Source organism: Carettochelys insculpta, chromosome 2 (assembly GCF_033958435.1).
Source record: "Carettochelys insculpta isolate YL-2023 chromosome 2, ASM3395843v1, whole genome shotgun sequence".
In the NCBI taxonomy this organism is placed as follows: domain Eukaryota; kingdom Metazoa; phylum Chordata; order Testudines; family Carettochelyidae; genus Carettochelys; species Carettochelys insculpta.
In genome coordinates, this window is record NC_134138.1 from 74956125 (window position 1) to 74971751 (window position 15627).

The 15627-nt window shown below is 44.3% G+C and overlaps 1 protein-coding gene across 1 annotated transcript in view; it reads right to left on the bottom strand.

Moving 5' to 3' along the window:
* The window catches only part of RP1 (RP1 axonemal microtubule associated), a 318221-nt gene that overhangs the window by 40816 nt on the left and 261778 nt on the right, over nt 1–15627 (bottom strand). The window contains exons 44-47 of the mRNA XM_074985790.1: nt 12078–12330; nt 7702–7937; nt 4289–4415; nt 1824–1972 (exon numbers count right to left, since the gene is read on the bottom strand). Coding sequence (XP_074841891.1) covers nt 1824–1972; nt 4289–4415; nt 7702–7937; nt 12078–12330 — 765 coding nt within the window. The remainder of the gene's footprint in view (nt 1–1823; nt 1973–4288; nt 4416–7701; nt 7938–12077; nt 12331–15627) is intronic.

The following is a 15627-nucleotide window of genomic DNA, read 5'->3' on the forward strand; positions in this document are numbered from 1 at the left end:
AGAAGGTATAGTGGCAGTTTGCACAGATTTTCAATCCCAGCTCTCTGTCTATAGTCAAATACTTGTTATAGGGTATGGAGGAGGGGATTCCCTAAGGCAGGAACTCTGTCTAACTAGAAAATTCTGCTAAAAAGCTATGAAACTATTAGAAATTCACTAACTATAAAGAACTATATAGAAGGCATGAAGGAAATGTTGACATATTTACACATGAAAAAAATTCAAGGAAAGCTCCAGATACTGGAGTTTCCCAACCCAGGCCATGCAGAGAGAAAGAGGAACTGGAGAGGCAGTTGGTCCACTCTACCCTTTATATTTTGGTTGGAAGCGCAAGGAAGACAAGCATGCACTAACAGACTAACACACCTTGCAAGAATTCAGGGGCCAGCACTTGAAAAAGAAACCACAGTTTGTACATGCTTGGTAGCGACTTAGATATAAGCAGCTAAATTCCCATAGATTCCATCAGATCAGGCATACCTTGCAGGACTTTCCCTGCAGTTGTAACTCTGGGCTGCTATGGGTATTGTGCACCAAGGCGTGGTCCAGGCAACTGAATAGAGAACCCGGAGACTGTCTCTCTTGTGCTCTCAATGCTCCACCACCACCACTGCTGTGTTCAGGTAGCCTGGAGAAGAAAGCTACCTGATTTGAGTGCAGAGGAGACAACACTTGGAACAGTGGGGAAGTGGCAGAGGGGAACAAGCTGGTATAAGAAACCTGTGAGGGAGAACGGTACTGAAAGTTGGTGAGAGGTTGAGGGCATCTGCAACTGGAGCTCGGGCAGAGAATGAGGCTGGGACTGACTGAGCCAGGGAGGGAGACTGAGACTTCTGGGAAGGGAGATGGCATTGAGAATTAAGAGGGTGTAGAGAAGAGGTGTAGGGAGTAAAGATGTGTCTGGTGAGGACCAGGATGTTGGGAAGAGCTGGGACTGGCTGAGCAGAGATACTGGGACATGGAACTGGAGGATGCTGCTGCTGAGATTGGATGAGAAACCGAAGAAGAGAAATTGGGACTGGAAGCTCCAGTGGGTATGAGGAATGTCCATGTGGGAAAGAGGTGACTAGAGGTTAGAGTTGGGGGTAAAGGCAAATTTGGGGAGGAGGAGGAGGAGGCAGAAGTGGGCATTCTAACTAGCTGGATAATGAGAATGGGCACAAAGTGAAGCTAGGAGATAGGAGTTGTGCAGTGACTGCACAGATTGAAACTAGGACTTGCTGGGCAAATAGGCTGGGATGAAACATCTGAGGAGTGGACAATGGGACTCACTAGGTGAGAACAGAAGTGGGTGAGAAGCAAAGAGGGGAAGGGAAGGGATTTGAACAGGGACAGGTTAGAGGGGATGGGGCAGAGGAGGTCACACTTGCAGGGAATGGACAAAAGAATCTGTGCCCACTTGGGTGGGAATGGGGCAGAAGGGTATTGCATGTTTCTACACCTAACCTTGAGAGGAACATGGGATTTTTGACTCTCACCATTCCCCTGTTGTCACCAAATATCTGTGAGACCAACTGGCATGTAATTAGAATCTATATCATAATGTATATACACAAGCAGACAATTTAAGGTTGAACAGATAGCTTTAATTCTGGTGTGTCCTAATTTTAGAGTGTTTGACTTTGAAATCTTAATAAAGTTTTTAATGGACTTTTATTATGTGCAATATTTTTATCTGTGCATGCCTCTGTATACAGGTTAAAAGTCACAAGACATCTATCACAGGCTAGAAACCGGAGGCCCTATCCAGCTCTCAGTCAAGTCAATCAGAATTGGATCAGGTCTTAGAAGTGCAAGAGATTATTTAGAAATGATAACCACACCTTTCCATTGGTGAAAAGATCCTTTCCTTTCCTTGTTAGTTTTCTTCTCCCTGTGTCTCCCAAGAGCCCTCGTAGAGTTATATACACATCTGCATCTGTTCCTGACTCTGGGGATGCAGCTGTAGTAATGTACAGAACATACTCTTTTACTGTTGGGAGGGAAAAGAAAGAAGTATTGAAGCATGGACAGTTAAGAAATATGTTCAGTTTAATATTAAATTATATGTTAATTTCTGATGCATTTCTGGCCAAATTGAACAAAATAGTATTGTTTATAAAATAGTATTGTTTACAAAACTACACTGAAACATTGCAATTAAAATAAAAATCCAGTCCAATATAGTTAACAATTAAAATAATTTTTGAGTTGAAAAAAAGAGAATGAGAGAAAGGTAATAAACAGATCAATACTGTATGTATCATTCTAAAATAATACACATAACAGCTCTGGGGAAAACTACTTTATTTCTTTATTTAGAAGCATAACATCCTAAAATCTAGGTGATCTTAATATTTATTCTGAACCATAACTTAACATAATGGCTACATCTACACTAGACTGAGCTGTCAACAGAAGTTACTGTTGGAAGATATTTTCCGACAAAACTTCTATTGACAGATCAATGCCACACGCGAAAGTGGATTTCTCTGTTGATTCACTCTGTTGATAGAGAGCAACCAGACTGCCCAGTCACTCTCTTGACAGAATGGCCGATTGAAAGTACAGCAGACAGGGTTGTCTGGGGACCTGTAAGCCCTGTCTGTTGACAGAGGGCCCTCAGTAGCATCCACATGGCTTTTTTTTTCAACAGATTCTGTTGAGAAGGGCATTCTGCCTCATGGGGAAGAGGCAGAAGTGTGTCATCACAAGTGCTGAGTTCTGTCGATTTACTGTTGACAGCACGCATTTGTAGGGTGGACGCTCCATGCAACAAATCCCACTGCCAAATCTGTCCACATATCTACCTCAGCAATATCATCACAGGACCTAACCATATCAGTTATACCATCAAAGGCTCAGTCACATGCACATGTACAAATGTAGTATATTCAATCAGGTGCCAACAATGCACCCCTGCCATGCACATTAGATAAACCAGTTTGTCTCGATGTAAAAGAAAAAATAGACAGAAATCAGACATTAAGAATGGCAACATACCAAAACCAGTGGGAGAGCACTTTAACCTTCCTGGACACACAGTTTCTGATTTCCAAGTTGCTATTCTCAGGCAAAACATTTCCAAAAGAAAAAAAAAAGAAACGTGCACAAGAGACTGCTGTGCTGGAATTTAATACTGTGAACCAAAGACTCAGCTGGAGTGGCACTTGTATTACCATAGGTAATTTCCCATTAATGTTGGAGATGAGCCATGTCCACTCTGATTTTATTAGCACACTGCCGTCTCTGTATCTTTTCCTTTCCTGTTTTCTCTTTGGTATCTGAGAAAGTGGGTTGTATGTCATAAAAGCTTATGCCCTAACACCCTAATACCTGTGTTAGTCTTTAAAGTGCCACTGGACTCCTTGTTGTTCAGTTAGGCAATGTCTCTCTCAACAAAAGATCCTTTAAAAAGATGAGGAGTGCAGCATCCCCCAAAAGTCAACACGTTTGTGCTACTTTGGAGCAAGGGTTCAGGGTTAAGGGGCCCTCATAGAGAAAGTCCTGCCAATAACTTCTTCAATTTAATATTAATGGAGACCTGCATGAATATGTTATATCAAGTATGACTATAGAGCTGAGGGAGAAAAGTGAACTCTCAAGCGGGTTGGTCTCAGAACATTTAGGACTGATAGATTTTAACTAATACCTCAAGCTCCACTCAGGAAATACAGAAGTCAGTGAAGAGAAGGAGCACCGAGGTAATGTTCGTAAGTCTGTGTATCTACTTGAGATACCATTTTCTGCACTAGCTTCTGTTTATTAATGGAGTTAGGCTCAAAGCAAAGCACACTACAGTACAAAAATCTAGCTTTGAGGAAAGAGGCAAAATTTACAGTAGGAAATTTCTGGGTAAACTTGATAACGATATCATAAATAAGGAATACCTCAAATTCATAAGAGCACAAACATATATGCATCTTGTGTGAGGAACTATGTAACTTTTTATCTGAAATAGTAGCACCAATAGTAATTTCCCCTGGAATTTCCTTTGTTGTTCAGGAAGGGAAACAAAGTAATATTGTCAAGCTAAAATGAACTCAACTAAGTTCTACTCACAAGATTTTCAATCTTTTCAATGCTCAGTTTCTGCACTTCTTTGTATCAGAAACTGGCATTAATTATACTTAAAAAACAAAATGCACAAATAAATATATGGACTGTGTTTCAAAAGCAGTGCAAAGGATTAAGCTACATTGACCAATTTAAATGAATGGAAGATGTACAATGAAATTGCTTGCAAAACTTTGAAAATCTTATGTATGATTCTTGACACAAATCTTCACTGGTTTGTCAAATAACAAACCTATTGAAAAGTGAAAACCATCTGTGAGAACTGGAAGTTCTGCCACTGTGCATCCTTCAGCAGCTGCAAATTTCCGAAGAAATGGAAATTCTAGAATTTCTTTACTTTTTCTGTGTTGAAGTTTCACCTGCACATACAAAAAAGCACATAAGTCAATCTCAGTATCTGTGTTCTGGGATTCTTTTGTAAACTGTGATAGATAAATACTTGTACTTTAAAGAGACATGATACTTAGTAGAGAAAAGGATGAATACAATTATGCGCCTGACGAGCAGGACCCTGAACAAATCAGAAATGACTACAGGGCACTGGGGGTAAGGGTGAGGGAGTTTGGAGTGCAGGTGGTGTTCTCTCTGAGCTTTCCCAGCTCAGATATGGGCCTAGGCAGAGTGAGATGCATCCTGGAAGAGAATGCCTGGTTGCAAAGATGGTGTTGCCAGGAGGGCTTTGATTTCCTTGACTGCAGGATGCTGTCCCAGGACGAAGGACTGCTAAGTAGAGATGGGGTCCATGTATTGAGGAAGGGGAAGAAAGTATTTCAACACAGACTGGCTAAACTAATGAGGAGGACTTCAAACTAGATTTGATGGGGGCAGGTGTCCAAAACCCACAGGTAAGTCATAAACATGGAGACATAGGAGACAGGTCACAAATGGGGGGGAGCATGGTCTGTAATATCAGGGATAAGCAGAAATAAGACAGAACTGAGAGGGTAATATAAAATCAGTATCTTAGTTGTCTGTATACTAATGTGAGAAGTATGGAGAATAATCAGGAAGAGCTTGGCATTCTAGTAAATAACCATAACTATCACATAGTTGGCATCACAGAGATTTGATGGGATAATATGCAGGGGGATATATTTATATAGAAGTGCACAGTTCAATCAGGAAGGACAGGCTGGGAAAAAAGGGAGGAGGTGTCTTATATACCATAATTATATACACTTAGACTAAGGTTGACATGGGCAAAGGAAACATTCACAAATATCTGGAAGAGAATAAGGTGATAAATAACAGTCATCTTGGATTTGTAAAGAACAAATCATATCAAACCAACCTGATAGCTTTTTGGTAGGATAACAAGCTCGGTGGATAAGGGGAAAGCAGTAGATGTGGTATATTTAGACTTTAGTAAAGCAATTGATATAGTCTCACAGGACTTTCTTAAAATAAATTATGGAAGCACAATCTAGATGGGGCTACCATAAGGTGGATGTGTAACTGGTTGTATAACCATTCCCAGAGAGTAGCTATTAATGGATCACAGTTATGTGGGAAAGACATAATAAGTGTGGTTCCACAGGGATCAGTTCTGGAACTGGTTCTGTTCAATATCTTTGTCAATGATTAAATAACAGCACAGAGAACACGTTTATGAAGCTTGAGGATGACACCAAACAGGGAAGGGTTGCAAGTACTTTGGAGACTAGGATTATAATTCAAAGATTAGGCCATTTTTTCATTTTCTAGTCAAAATAGGATTACTCTGTATGTTTTCAAATGCTTTGTCCAATCTAGTTTTAAAAGATCCAGGTAGTAGAATATCTTTTACTTAATTAACAAATATACTTAAAATCATGTGAATCAGATGATACTGAAGTGCTAGACTTCTCCATTTTCTTTTTTTCCCAGAATTCTCTAAAATAGCATGTTTTCTCAACTACAGGATCTTCATGACTTTCTAATTTGCTATCTTTCCTTAGCCTGGTTTGTTAAAGTCAAGTTTTAAAGGGCCAGTTTAAAACAATCAAAGAATACTAGAACTGGAAGGAATAGAAACATTGAAAAGATTAAAAATGTAGGCTCTGTTATGGAGTTAAACTAAACTAAATAGAATTCTGTTTCATACTGATGTCTGCACGTCTGAAAAGTTTCTTGGTGGTCAGCCCTCACTTCCTGAGTTTTGCTTCTTCCAGAAATGTGAAGAAAGAAAATGGTTCTTGTATTTTGGCTAATGCATTCTCCAGAAATGAACTGTTACAGTTATTTCTTGTACTGGATATTGAGACATTGTATTCAAAAACATAAATGGAATTATTTTTCAATGCTTTTCATTACAACAGTGATGGGAAGACTCTAATTCTCAGTCCTAACATTAAACATCAGAATGAAGAGCCTAATATTTTCCTGTTTTGTGAGGGCAAATCCCCTAGATCGTGAAGTCCAGTCTTGTATAATTTAAATAAAATAGCAATAGAAAAACAGGAACTACCATACTGGATTAAGCCAGTGGTCAAACTAGACTAGTGTCCTGTTTCTCATAGTAACTAGTACTAGATGCCTCACATGAAATTTCAAGCTTTCCTGCAATAGAATTTTGATAGCAAAACCCACCCCTAAGGAAAATCCTTTCTAATCTCAGACAGCTAGCACTTTGCTTATGTCCTTTGTATTTTTATTCTACCTAATATAACTATGGATACTCCCATTATCCACATAAATGGTAGTGATCTACTAATTAAGCTTTGAATCACTGTCATGACTTAATGAAGTAAAGCAAGCTAATGGGAATAACTGTTTGTAATTACCAAGTTTCTATCCACAGTGCAAACTTCCATTGTGATATTTTATAATTTATAATTTTCCAGAGGCACTTACAATGTTATCAACTGACTTGCTATATGAATATTTCATTTGGAAAAGAAGATGAAATTAACAACTGGTCTAGCAGATAAATGTCAGGTGCTTCATCCCTTAGCTTAATATTAGGTATTCAGACTTAGAATTAACATTTTTTCCACCTGAATTCGTAAAGAAAATGAAATGCAAATATTCATGCAGTAAGGTAAAATGAAAGCTGAAAGTGGAGGGAATTCTTTCCTACACATTGACTTTTATTTTGCCATCTTGAGTTGATAAGGATCATTTCTGTGCAGGATAGTGCCACAGCAATTTTGATGTGAGGTGACGTTTTTATCTTCAGTGTCTTAGGCATCAGAGGCAAGATTGTCACTTTTGCTACACCTTTCTTTTTCTATGATGCCAGCTTGAATGGCAGATATTTTTGCCAAAAGGCATTTCCAGTGTCTTGCTTCATTAGTGGTTCTAGATCATAGGTCCATAACATCTAATAGACAATTTGGAATTATGTAGACACTGCAGTTTATGCCAGCGGCAATAGTTACGAAAAATAGCATTGGGAAAAGCTGTAGATTATGGTACCTCTCTAAGCACCTGCTATCCAGAAATCAAATGTAAGTTTACAGGATGTTTGCTGTTTAAACATATTCTAATAAAAATATTTTGAGCACTTTGAGTTTCAAAATCACTGCACCGACACAGTTAGCAGTTCCACTTACTTTGTAGATAAAATTGTTATGCCATTTTGAACATAACTGGAAGCTACTTCTAGAAATAACAACTGTAGATTATGAAAATCAAATAAAATAGATTTGCTTTAGTAGCTTTTACCTCACGACAATGCCAGGTCTCTCCATTTCTGGCATCATCTATTTCCAGACGAACTTTGCATATAGCAGTGAATTTCTTATCTAGTTCCACGGACGTCTGACAAATCTCAGACTTTTTAAGGGATCCTCTGGGAAATAAGACTGAAATACTTGCACCTTTTTCACCGCAAACTGTTAAAGACATTTTAGGGCTCATGCCTGAAGCATCACTAGTCGTAACAATGACATCCCAGGTCCCTAGTGAAACAAATCAGTAAAAATAATTAATTCATTAACTGCACTTAACATCCAGTGTAGTACAGATGCTTGTAATATGGCGGGTGAGCGAATGACTAACAATTGACTTTCATTTTCCCATTGAAGCAGGATCTTGAAATTTGTAAAACTCATTCATTACCACCTAGTGAGTACACACAGAAATCCTAGATTTGAGTTTTAACCGTTCTGCCAGAGGCTACCAATTATCAATCTTGTTTCACTGGATTTCAGCTATTCAAGTACCCACTTAAACTAGACTCTTGAAATTTGGTAGGTGTGTTCATTCACCAGAGACCTTTGGCTTCATATCCCTTGGCTCCACATTTGACATTTTTTTATTTCTGTCACCACAAGACATCAAGTCCTTCTTCCATGAGGTGGTCATATGAGTTAGTCTCCAGTTTGAACATATCATAATCATTTGCACTGAGAAATTCCATTGATCAGATTTTAACAGATGTACTGTTCATATTGGGAATCCCAATTACGGCCCCTATTCAGCAGTCATCTGCATACAGGACAACATATAAGTACGTGCTTAACATAAAGTTAAGTTTATGCTTAGATGCTAAGGTGACCATACGTCCCTATGCTGAGTAAGGGACACTTTGTAAAAGTGCTCAAATTCAAGTAAATTCAATGGCCATCAATTAGGACTATGTGTTAGTCCCTCCCTTCTCCTCCCCCAAAACATGCTATAAATATTCCAGGGCCCAGCAGGGGAAGGAGGGACTCGGGGGGTGGGGTGGGGATTAGGCCTTCCGTACAGAGGGTTTGGGCATAGGCATAGTATGACTCCTGTTTTGGGTGCAACAAGGCTCAAGCCAACTCCATATGACAGGGCCAGGGAGGCAGTGCCACCTTCACCCTCTGAGACCCCCCAGCAGGCTACCCAGTCTGTCTTGACTGTGGTGGGGAGGTGCAAACAGAAATTCTAACTCAACAGTGGGGGCGCTCAGCTCAAAAAGTTTGAAAACAGGTTAGGGTGCAGGAAGGGGGCAGGGAAGAGGTAACTCAGGGCTCTGTTTGGCTCAGTGTAGCTCAAGGTGCAGGGAGGGGGTGACTCCCCTGCAGTCCTTGTTCCCTGAGGGCTCTGCCAGCCATTAGCCCAGGTTCCTCACCTCTGTGGCTCTTAGCAGCTATGTGAGAAAAAAATAGTTTGGAACTGCCTGCCTCTACTTTCCTGTCTCCAAATTGGCCAGAGGGCAGGTAGAGAAAGAGATGTGGGGGCATAGATCTGTCCCCTGGACTATCCTGCATTTGCATTGTAGTTGGGGGGGGCGGGCAGCATCCCTGGTCCACCCTACCTCCGCCTCTGCCCATGGGCTCAGCAGGGTTCTTCCATACAAAGTGCACTGCTGGATCTGGCATTCTGCTCTGCCACTCCCAGCTTCAGCAGTGGGAAGCGGTGACCAGGGATCAGAGTTTCAGCCACAGCTCCTGCTTTTAGCCCCTTTGGGTTTTCCAAGGCTTGGGCAGTCAGACCTGCAGCTCCTGGCTTCAGTGGGGGGTGAAAGAGGGAACACCAAGGATTGAGACTTCAGCCCAGTCGGGGGAGGAAGGGTGCTGGGGATTAGGGCTTCAGCCTAATGGCAGGAGAGGCCTTGGAGATCTAGTTTCAGTTCCACAGGGGGGTGCTGGAGCTCAGGTTCTGGATTTCAGTATTGGTGCCCTGTTATCCCCCTGAAAGGGCTGGTGTACCCCTGTTGAGAACCCCTGCTTTAAGTTGCACATAGAGAGGGGTGACACATATTCTTCCCCCACCATGTAAACACACACATTGGGCTGTCTCTACTCCTATCTGACATTGCCTGTTTCCGCCTCTCCTCTGAGCCTGAGGCCAACGCATGCTCTCTCTGGCCACCACCTGCCTGCACTCACCTGACAGCTGCAAACAAGGCAGGGATAGGGCTGTGCTGACTGACCAGTGGGGGAGTGAAAAATATGGGACAATTTTCACATTTTTAAGAGTGGCACACTTGCAAGATGGCTTAAAAACAGGACTGTCCCATTAAAAATGGGATGGATGGCCACCCTACTAAATGTTGTCCTAAAGAGAGGTGGAGGTGAGCATGTACTTTCCTGAACTGGGTCATAGAAGACACTCAAAACAACAACTGAAACTAGAGGTATAAAAGAACTGGAAGATCACATTGGATATTGAAGAAGAATAGTACTGACATTTCAAGCCAAAGGGGTGGTCAAACAGCTCAAAAATCTCACTGAAGTCAACAACAGTTTTGGGTGCAGATGAGACATCATAGGTTTGAAATTGACACTGAAATTTTACTCTAATATTGGACACAAACATTTGGTTTGAAAAATTAGGCATCCAAACTGCATCCCTATGGGGAGTCCCACTGACCTTAGTGGGACGCCAAACACTAGCCAGGTGCATAGATGGGTGAGGGCTTAAGGCTCACATGATAATTTCTATGACAATAAGCGTGACTTTTGAAGAGTTTTTTGATCACCTGGGCTGGTCCAATACTGAATATGATTCAATTAGGCTCTTGATGTGCTCAGTGAGCTAGAGTATGGATTTAACCATTTTAAATAATTTTTGTTGTAAAATAAAAAGCTACTTTGCTGGAAATAATTCAGTCAATGACTTCCTGTTTTTGCTCTCAGAATTTCTCCGAAAGCCAGGCTAGGTTGCTTTAAGTGCATAGATTAAATCCTGAGCCGGTGTCAGTTTTCATAACTCATAACTCATGACATCAATGGAGTTATGGAGCTAGACCAGAGAATCTCCTCCCTTTAGTTCAAATGTGCAGGCTTCAGTGAGAGTGAAAATTCAAGCCTGACATAGCCAGGCTCTGTCAAAGCTACATAAACAAACTAAATCAAAGGTGACAATGAAAATTGAATGACAGTTAGATGAAAATTTCCTGTTTCCCCATTAGCAAGTGGAATGTTAGTTATAGACCTTCGGGTTATTGAAATACGTAATGTTACTAATCATGGACCTCTGGAACTATTGGTAATTCTCAGTCTGGGTTTGGGGAGATAATGTTACATCACAAGAGCAAGAAGACAAGTCTTTCTTAAGTTAAAAATGGCAACCATAGATTGATGGATACACACAGGTGTAGGAGGTCAGTGTTTGTAACTGTTGGAACTACACTTATGTTTCCAAGCTTTTCTGAGCTTCTGTTGCTGCAGCAACATTTTTCTGATGTTCCAATGTTCTCTCAAATTATAACAGAAGTCTGCCTGCTGTACCAAGAATATGCAGCTCAGACTCAAGGATGTACATTTTGCTTCCTGCACCCATAATAAACACAGCTAAGCTACACAAAATACTCAGAGCATAAACAGCCATAAATCACAACATGTATATAAAGTAACTGAAGTTCCATTAAAATGTTGCAGTTTTGAATGCAATTTCTGACGTCCAGATTATTTGGATCTGGACATGGAGTCTTTGTGATTCAGATACCATGCATAGTAACAAAATCAATACTTCACTACCTTCCAAAAGAAATTATTGGAGAAAGTCATGTTTGTTGGTACAGTGACAAAGGATTAAAGGTTTGAAATGTTTTCAGTGTCCAGATTCTTTCTGAAGTTTCATCTTCTTATTTAAAATTCTGAATGGAAGTGTGGGTTTCGTCCCTAGGCTAACTGTCATTGAGAACTGGTACCACAGATGTACCTTTCAGATGAAAGTCTAATGCAAATAACAGCAACACCAATGGAAAACATGTAAGAATATGATAAAAACACTATGTTCTGAAAGAAATGTTTCATGTCTTTTCATATGACAGTGCTGCAAGAACCTTCTGCTCTCCATTTCCTAACATATGGAACAAACCAATTTTTTTCTTTCTCATCAACTCAACATCAATTTTCAAATTTCATCTCAAAACATATTCGCAGCAGAGCATGTACTTCTTAATCCCCCTTTTTTTTGCAATTATTTATTTTAGTCTTATAACTGCATTTACCTGCTTTGTACAGTGCTAGCCATACAATATGTATAGAAAAAGCCTGTCAGAATAAAGTTGTATCATACCATATTGCTTATTAAATCTCAGTTGACCCGCCCCAGGAACATAAACATAAAATACAGTCAAATCAGAATTGTAAATGTGTTTTGAGAATTTCGCATCTCACCCTGAATATTTCCTGCCAATCTTTCATTTCTCACTTTTCCAAGAAGTCTCAACTCTCGTTCCAGCTGTCCATCACCAACTCCACTGTCTAACCATTGCTGGCATGAGAATACATACTGGCAGTCAGTCTTGTCTGGTTCTTGCATGGTGATCCGGTCCAAGTACCATCCAGCTCCATAGCCAATATTATTGTGTTCAACTAGCACTTTGATTAACATCCCGAGGTCTACAGCTCTCACACTGAAGCTATTAACCTGATGGGAAACTAAGTTACAGTGAATTGTGCATAATTAAGAAAACCAGTTATTCTTATCATATATTTACCAAGATTGCATTACGTAAAATGGATTCCTTTCAATATTAAATCTTTTGGTTTGGCTGGTGGCCTAACAGAAAGATGGGGAATTAGACTGGCATGCACAATGAATTGATTTTGAAATTTGGAGGTCTCCTCGTAAAGGAGATATTTTGATTCTTGTGTAAGCATATTTTCCCAGTCCCTACCCAGATACTCCATCCCCAGGATTGCAAGTTACAGAGAATCCTTCACTAGAGGCACTTTCTCTGGGGTGTTCCTCTTTTGCCTCCCTAGCTTCTCAGAAAGGAGAAGAACCACATTACTAGAACACCCAACAGAAATAGTGATGTTTTTATGACTATGCAAATGAATAATTACACAGGCTGCATCTACACTAGCCGGCTGCTTCGAAGTAGCTGGCACAACGTCGAAATAGCACGCTTCGCGTCTACATGCGCTGTGTGCTATTTCGACGTTCAAATTGACGTTGAAGAGCCAGACGTTGAAATCACATTTCCCATCAGAAGATGGGAATAGTGCCCTACTTCGACGTTGAAGTAGGGTGTGTGTAGATGATCCGTGTCCCGCTACTTTGAAATAGTGGGCTCCGCCATAGTGGCAAGCAGCTGAGGGGTTGAGACATGCTGGCCAGACCCTGCGGAGCTCTATGATCTCAGCGCCCAGAGGTTCTTAAAGCTGCACGGACCCGGAAACCCCATAGCAGGAAGCTGACATGGTGCATGCAGCAGCCGTGCCACGAGGTGTCCCTGCACAGAGGGACACCATGGCAGCCAGTCAGCCTCCTGAGTGCCCCCAGAGCTCCCCCTCCGGGCCATCCCAGGGATCCCAGGCCTCCAGCTGGCGGGGTAGGAAGCAGGGCTCCTCCTGGACTGACCCTGAGCTCCGTGACCTGCTGGGGCTCTGGGGTGAGGAGGAGGTGCTGCACATCATGGGGAGCAAGCGACGAAACGTGGAGGCATTCACCCGGCTGGCCGAAGGCCTGGCTGCCTGGGGTCGCCCTGCCTGTACTCCTGATCATGTCAGGAGTAAGGTCAAGGAGTTGCAGCAGGGTTACGCCCAGGGGCTGCCCCCACCACTTGCCCCTATTACTGGGAGCTCAGGGCTATCCTGGGCCCCCGGGTCACCTTCTCCCCACCAGCCACCCTTGACACCATGGCCGACGAGCCCCAGCTGGCCTAGGAGCCAGGGTCAGGTACGGAGGCCAGCCCTGCCCCCACAGGGCTAGAGCCGGGACCCTCCACCCCAGCCACCGAGTGGTCCAGCGAGGAGAGGGAGGTCTTGCTGGACATCCCATCCTGCATCTCCAGCTGGGTGTCCGCTAGATGGGCATCTCTTGATCCTGGCAGTGCAATGTCAGGTATGTACCCCACAGGGCACAGACCCCCTGAGCATGGGGCAGGGGCACCACTTGACTGGGGGCCCCACACGGCCCCACAACACCCCAGCCTGCCATGGCCTGGGCACACCACAGCACAGGGATGGTGCCACAGCCACCAGTGCCCAGCAGCACCTCCACCCATGGACAGTGCCGTGCCCCACCCCTGGTGGGATGGGAGAGGGGTGGATCACTGGAAGGGGCCACCCACAGGCTCACTGCACGCTCCAGTGGGGGCTGGATGGGTGGGGACACAGGCCCTTGGGAGAAAGGGGGGGTGGGCCATGGGTCAAGGCTGGGTACTCACGGCCTCCCTTCCCCCTTTCCCCCTATTTCTGCAACCGCACCATCCGTGGTCCCAGACAGCCGTCCGAGACCACTGGAACACCAATGCCCGGGGTCACCGCCTGCCCTGCGACAGGCCCACCCCCACCAGGGCCCCCGCCGCACCACATATGACCCCGAGGCGGCTGTGGCCCTCCAGCTCCAGGCGGACATCATGGAGTGGAGGCTCCAATTCAAGGAGCGGAAGGCTGCCTGGTGCCAGGAGGCCTGGCGGGAGTTTATGGCCACCTTCAACTGGGTGGCCAACACCTTTGAGGAGCTGGTGGCCTGCCTGACCCCCGATGTCCTCCGTGCTGCCCTACCTGCTGCCCCGCCTGCTGATGTCCTGTCTGCTGCCCCGCCTGCTGATGTCCTGCCTGCTGCCCCACCCGATGTCCCACCTGCTGCCTCACCTGCTGCCCCACCTGATGTCCCGCCTGTTGCCCCACCCACCAGCTCCTCAGAGAAGGAGCCACCCAGGGCTGAGGACCTGCCTCGGACACACCTCCCCATCCTCCCGGCCCCCAGCCGGCCTTGCCGGGGACCCAGGCTGAGAGGGGGACCAGCCAAATGAATGCAGCGGGGCTCGCACCCTTCCACCCCCGACCCAGAATGATGGGCCGATGTGTGGCCTGCCCATGTCTCCCCCCTGTACACAGTGGTCCCCACCCTGTATATAGTTATTTATAGTTGACCCCCCTGTACATAGTTTATTAGAGATGTCCCCACTTGTACATAGTTATTATTTTCATTGAATATGTTTTATTTGCTAATATTATATGCCAAAAAGAGGAGACATTTTTGTTTCTGTAAATAATGATAGTTTTATTTTTCAAAAAACCTGTGTCCCGTGTGCTTTTGGTGATGGTGGGGTGTGGGTGCTGGGACGGGGTGCAGCGATGGCTGGGGGGGTCGCTCATTGGGCCCCCTGGTCAAAGTACTCCCTTAGGGCCTCCCGGACCCAGACTCCATCCTGGTGGGCCTGGCGGCTCGGGGCGGCAGCTGTCTGGGGGTAGGCTGTTGCGGCCTCCTGTGCCCAGCCCTGCATGAAGGCCTCCCCCTTGCTTTCCACCAGGTTGTGGAGTGTGCAGCAGGCCCCCACAACCTGGGGGATGTTTGGGAGGCCCAGGTCTAGGTGTGCCAGGAGGCAACGCCAGCGGCCTTTCAGGCACCCGTAGGCTCGCTCGACCACTTGTCAGGCATGGTTGAGTTGGACGTTGTAGCACTCCTGGCTATCAGTGAGGTGACCTGTATAGGGCCGCATAAGCCAGGGCTGGCGGGGGTATGCTGCATCCTCCACAAGGCAGAGGGGTATGGTGGTGGTATCCCTCAGAGGGATCTCCCTCTGGGGGGATGTAGGTCCCTGCCTGCAGTTGGCAGCATAGTCCCGAATTCCGGAAAACACAGGCGTCATGGGTAGAGCTGGGCCAGCCCACGTAGATGTCCTGGAAGTGGCCACGGCTGTCGACCATGGCCTGCAGGACCAGAGTGGTAGCCCTTCCTGTTGATGTAGTGGCCACCACTGTGGTCTGG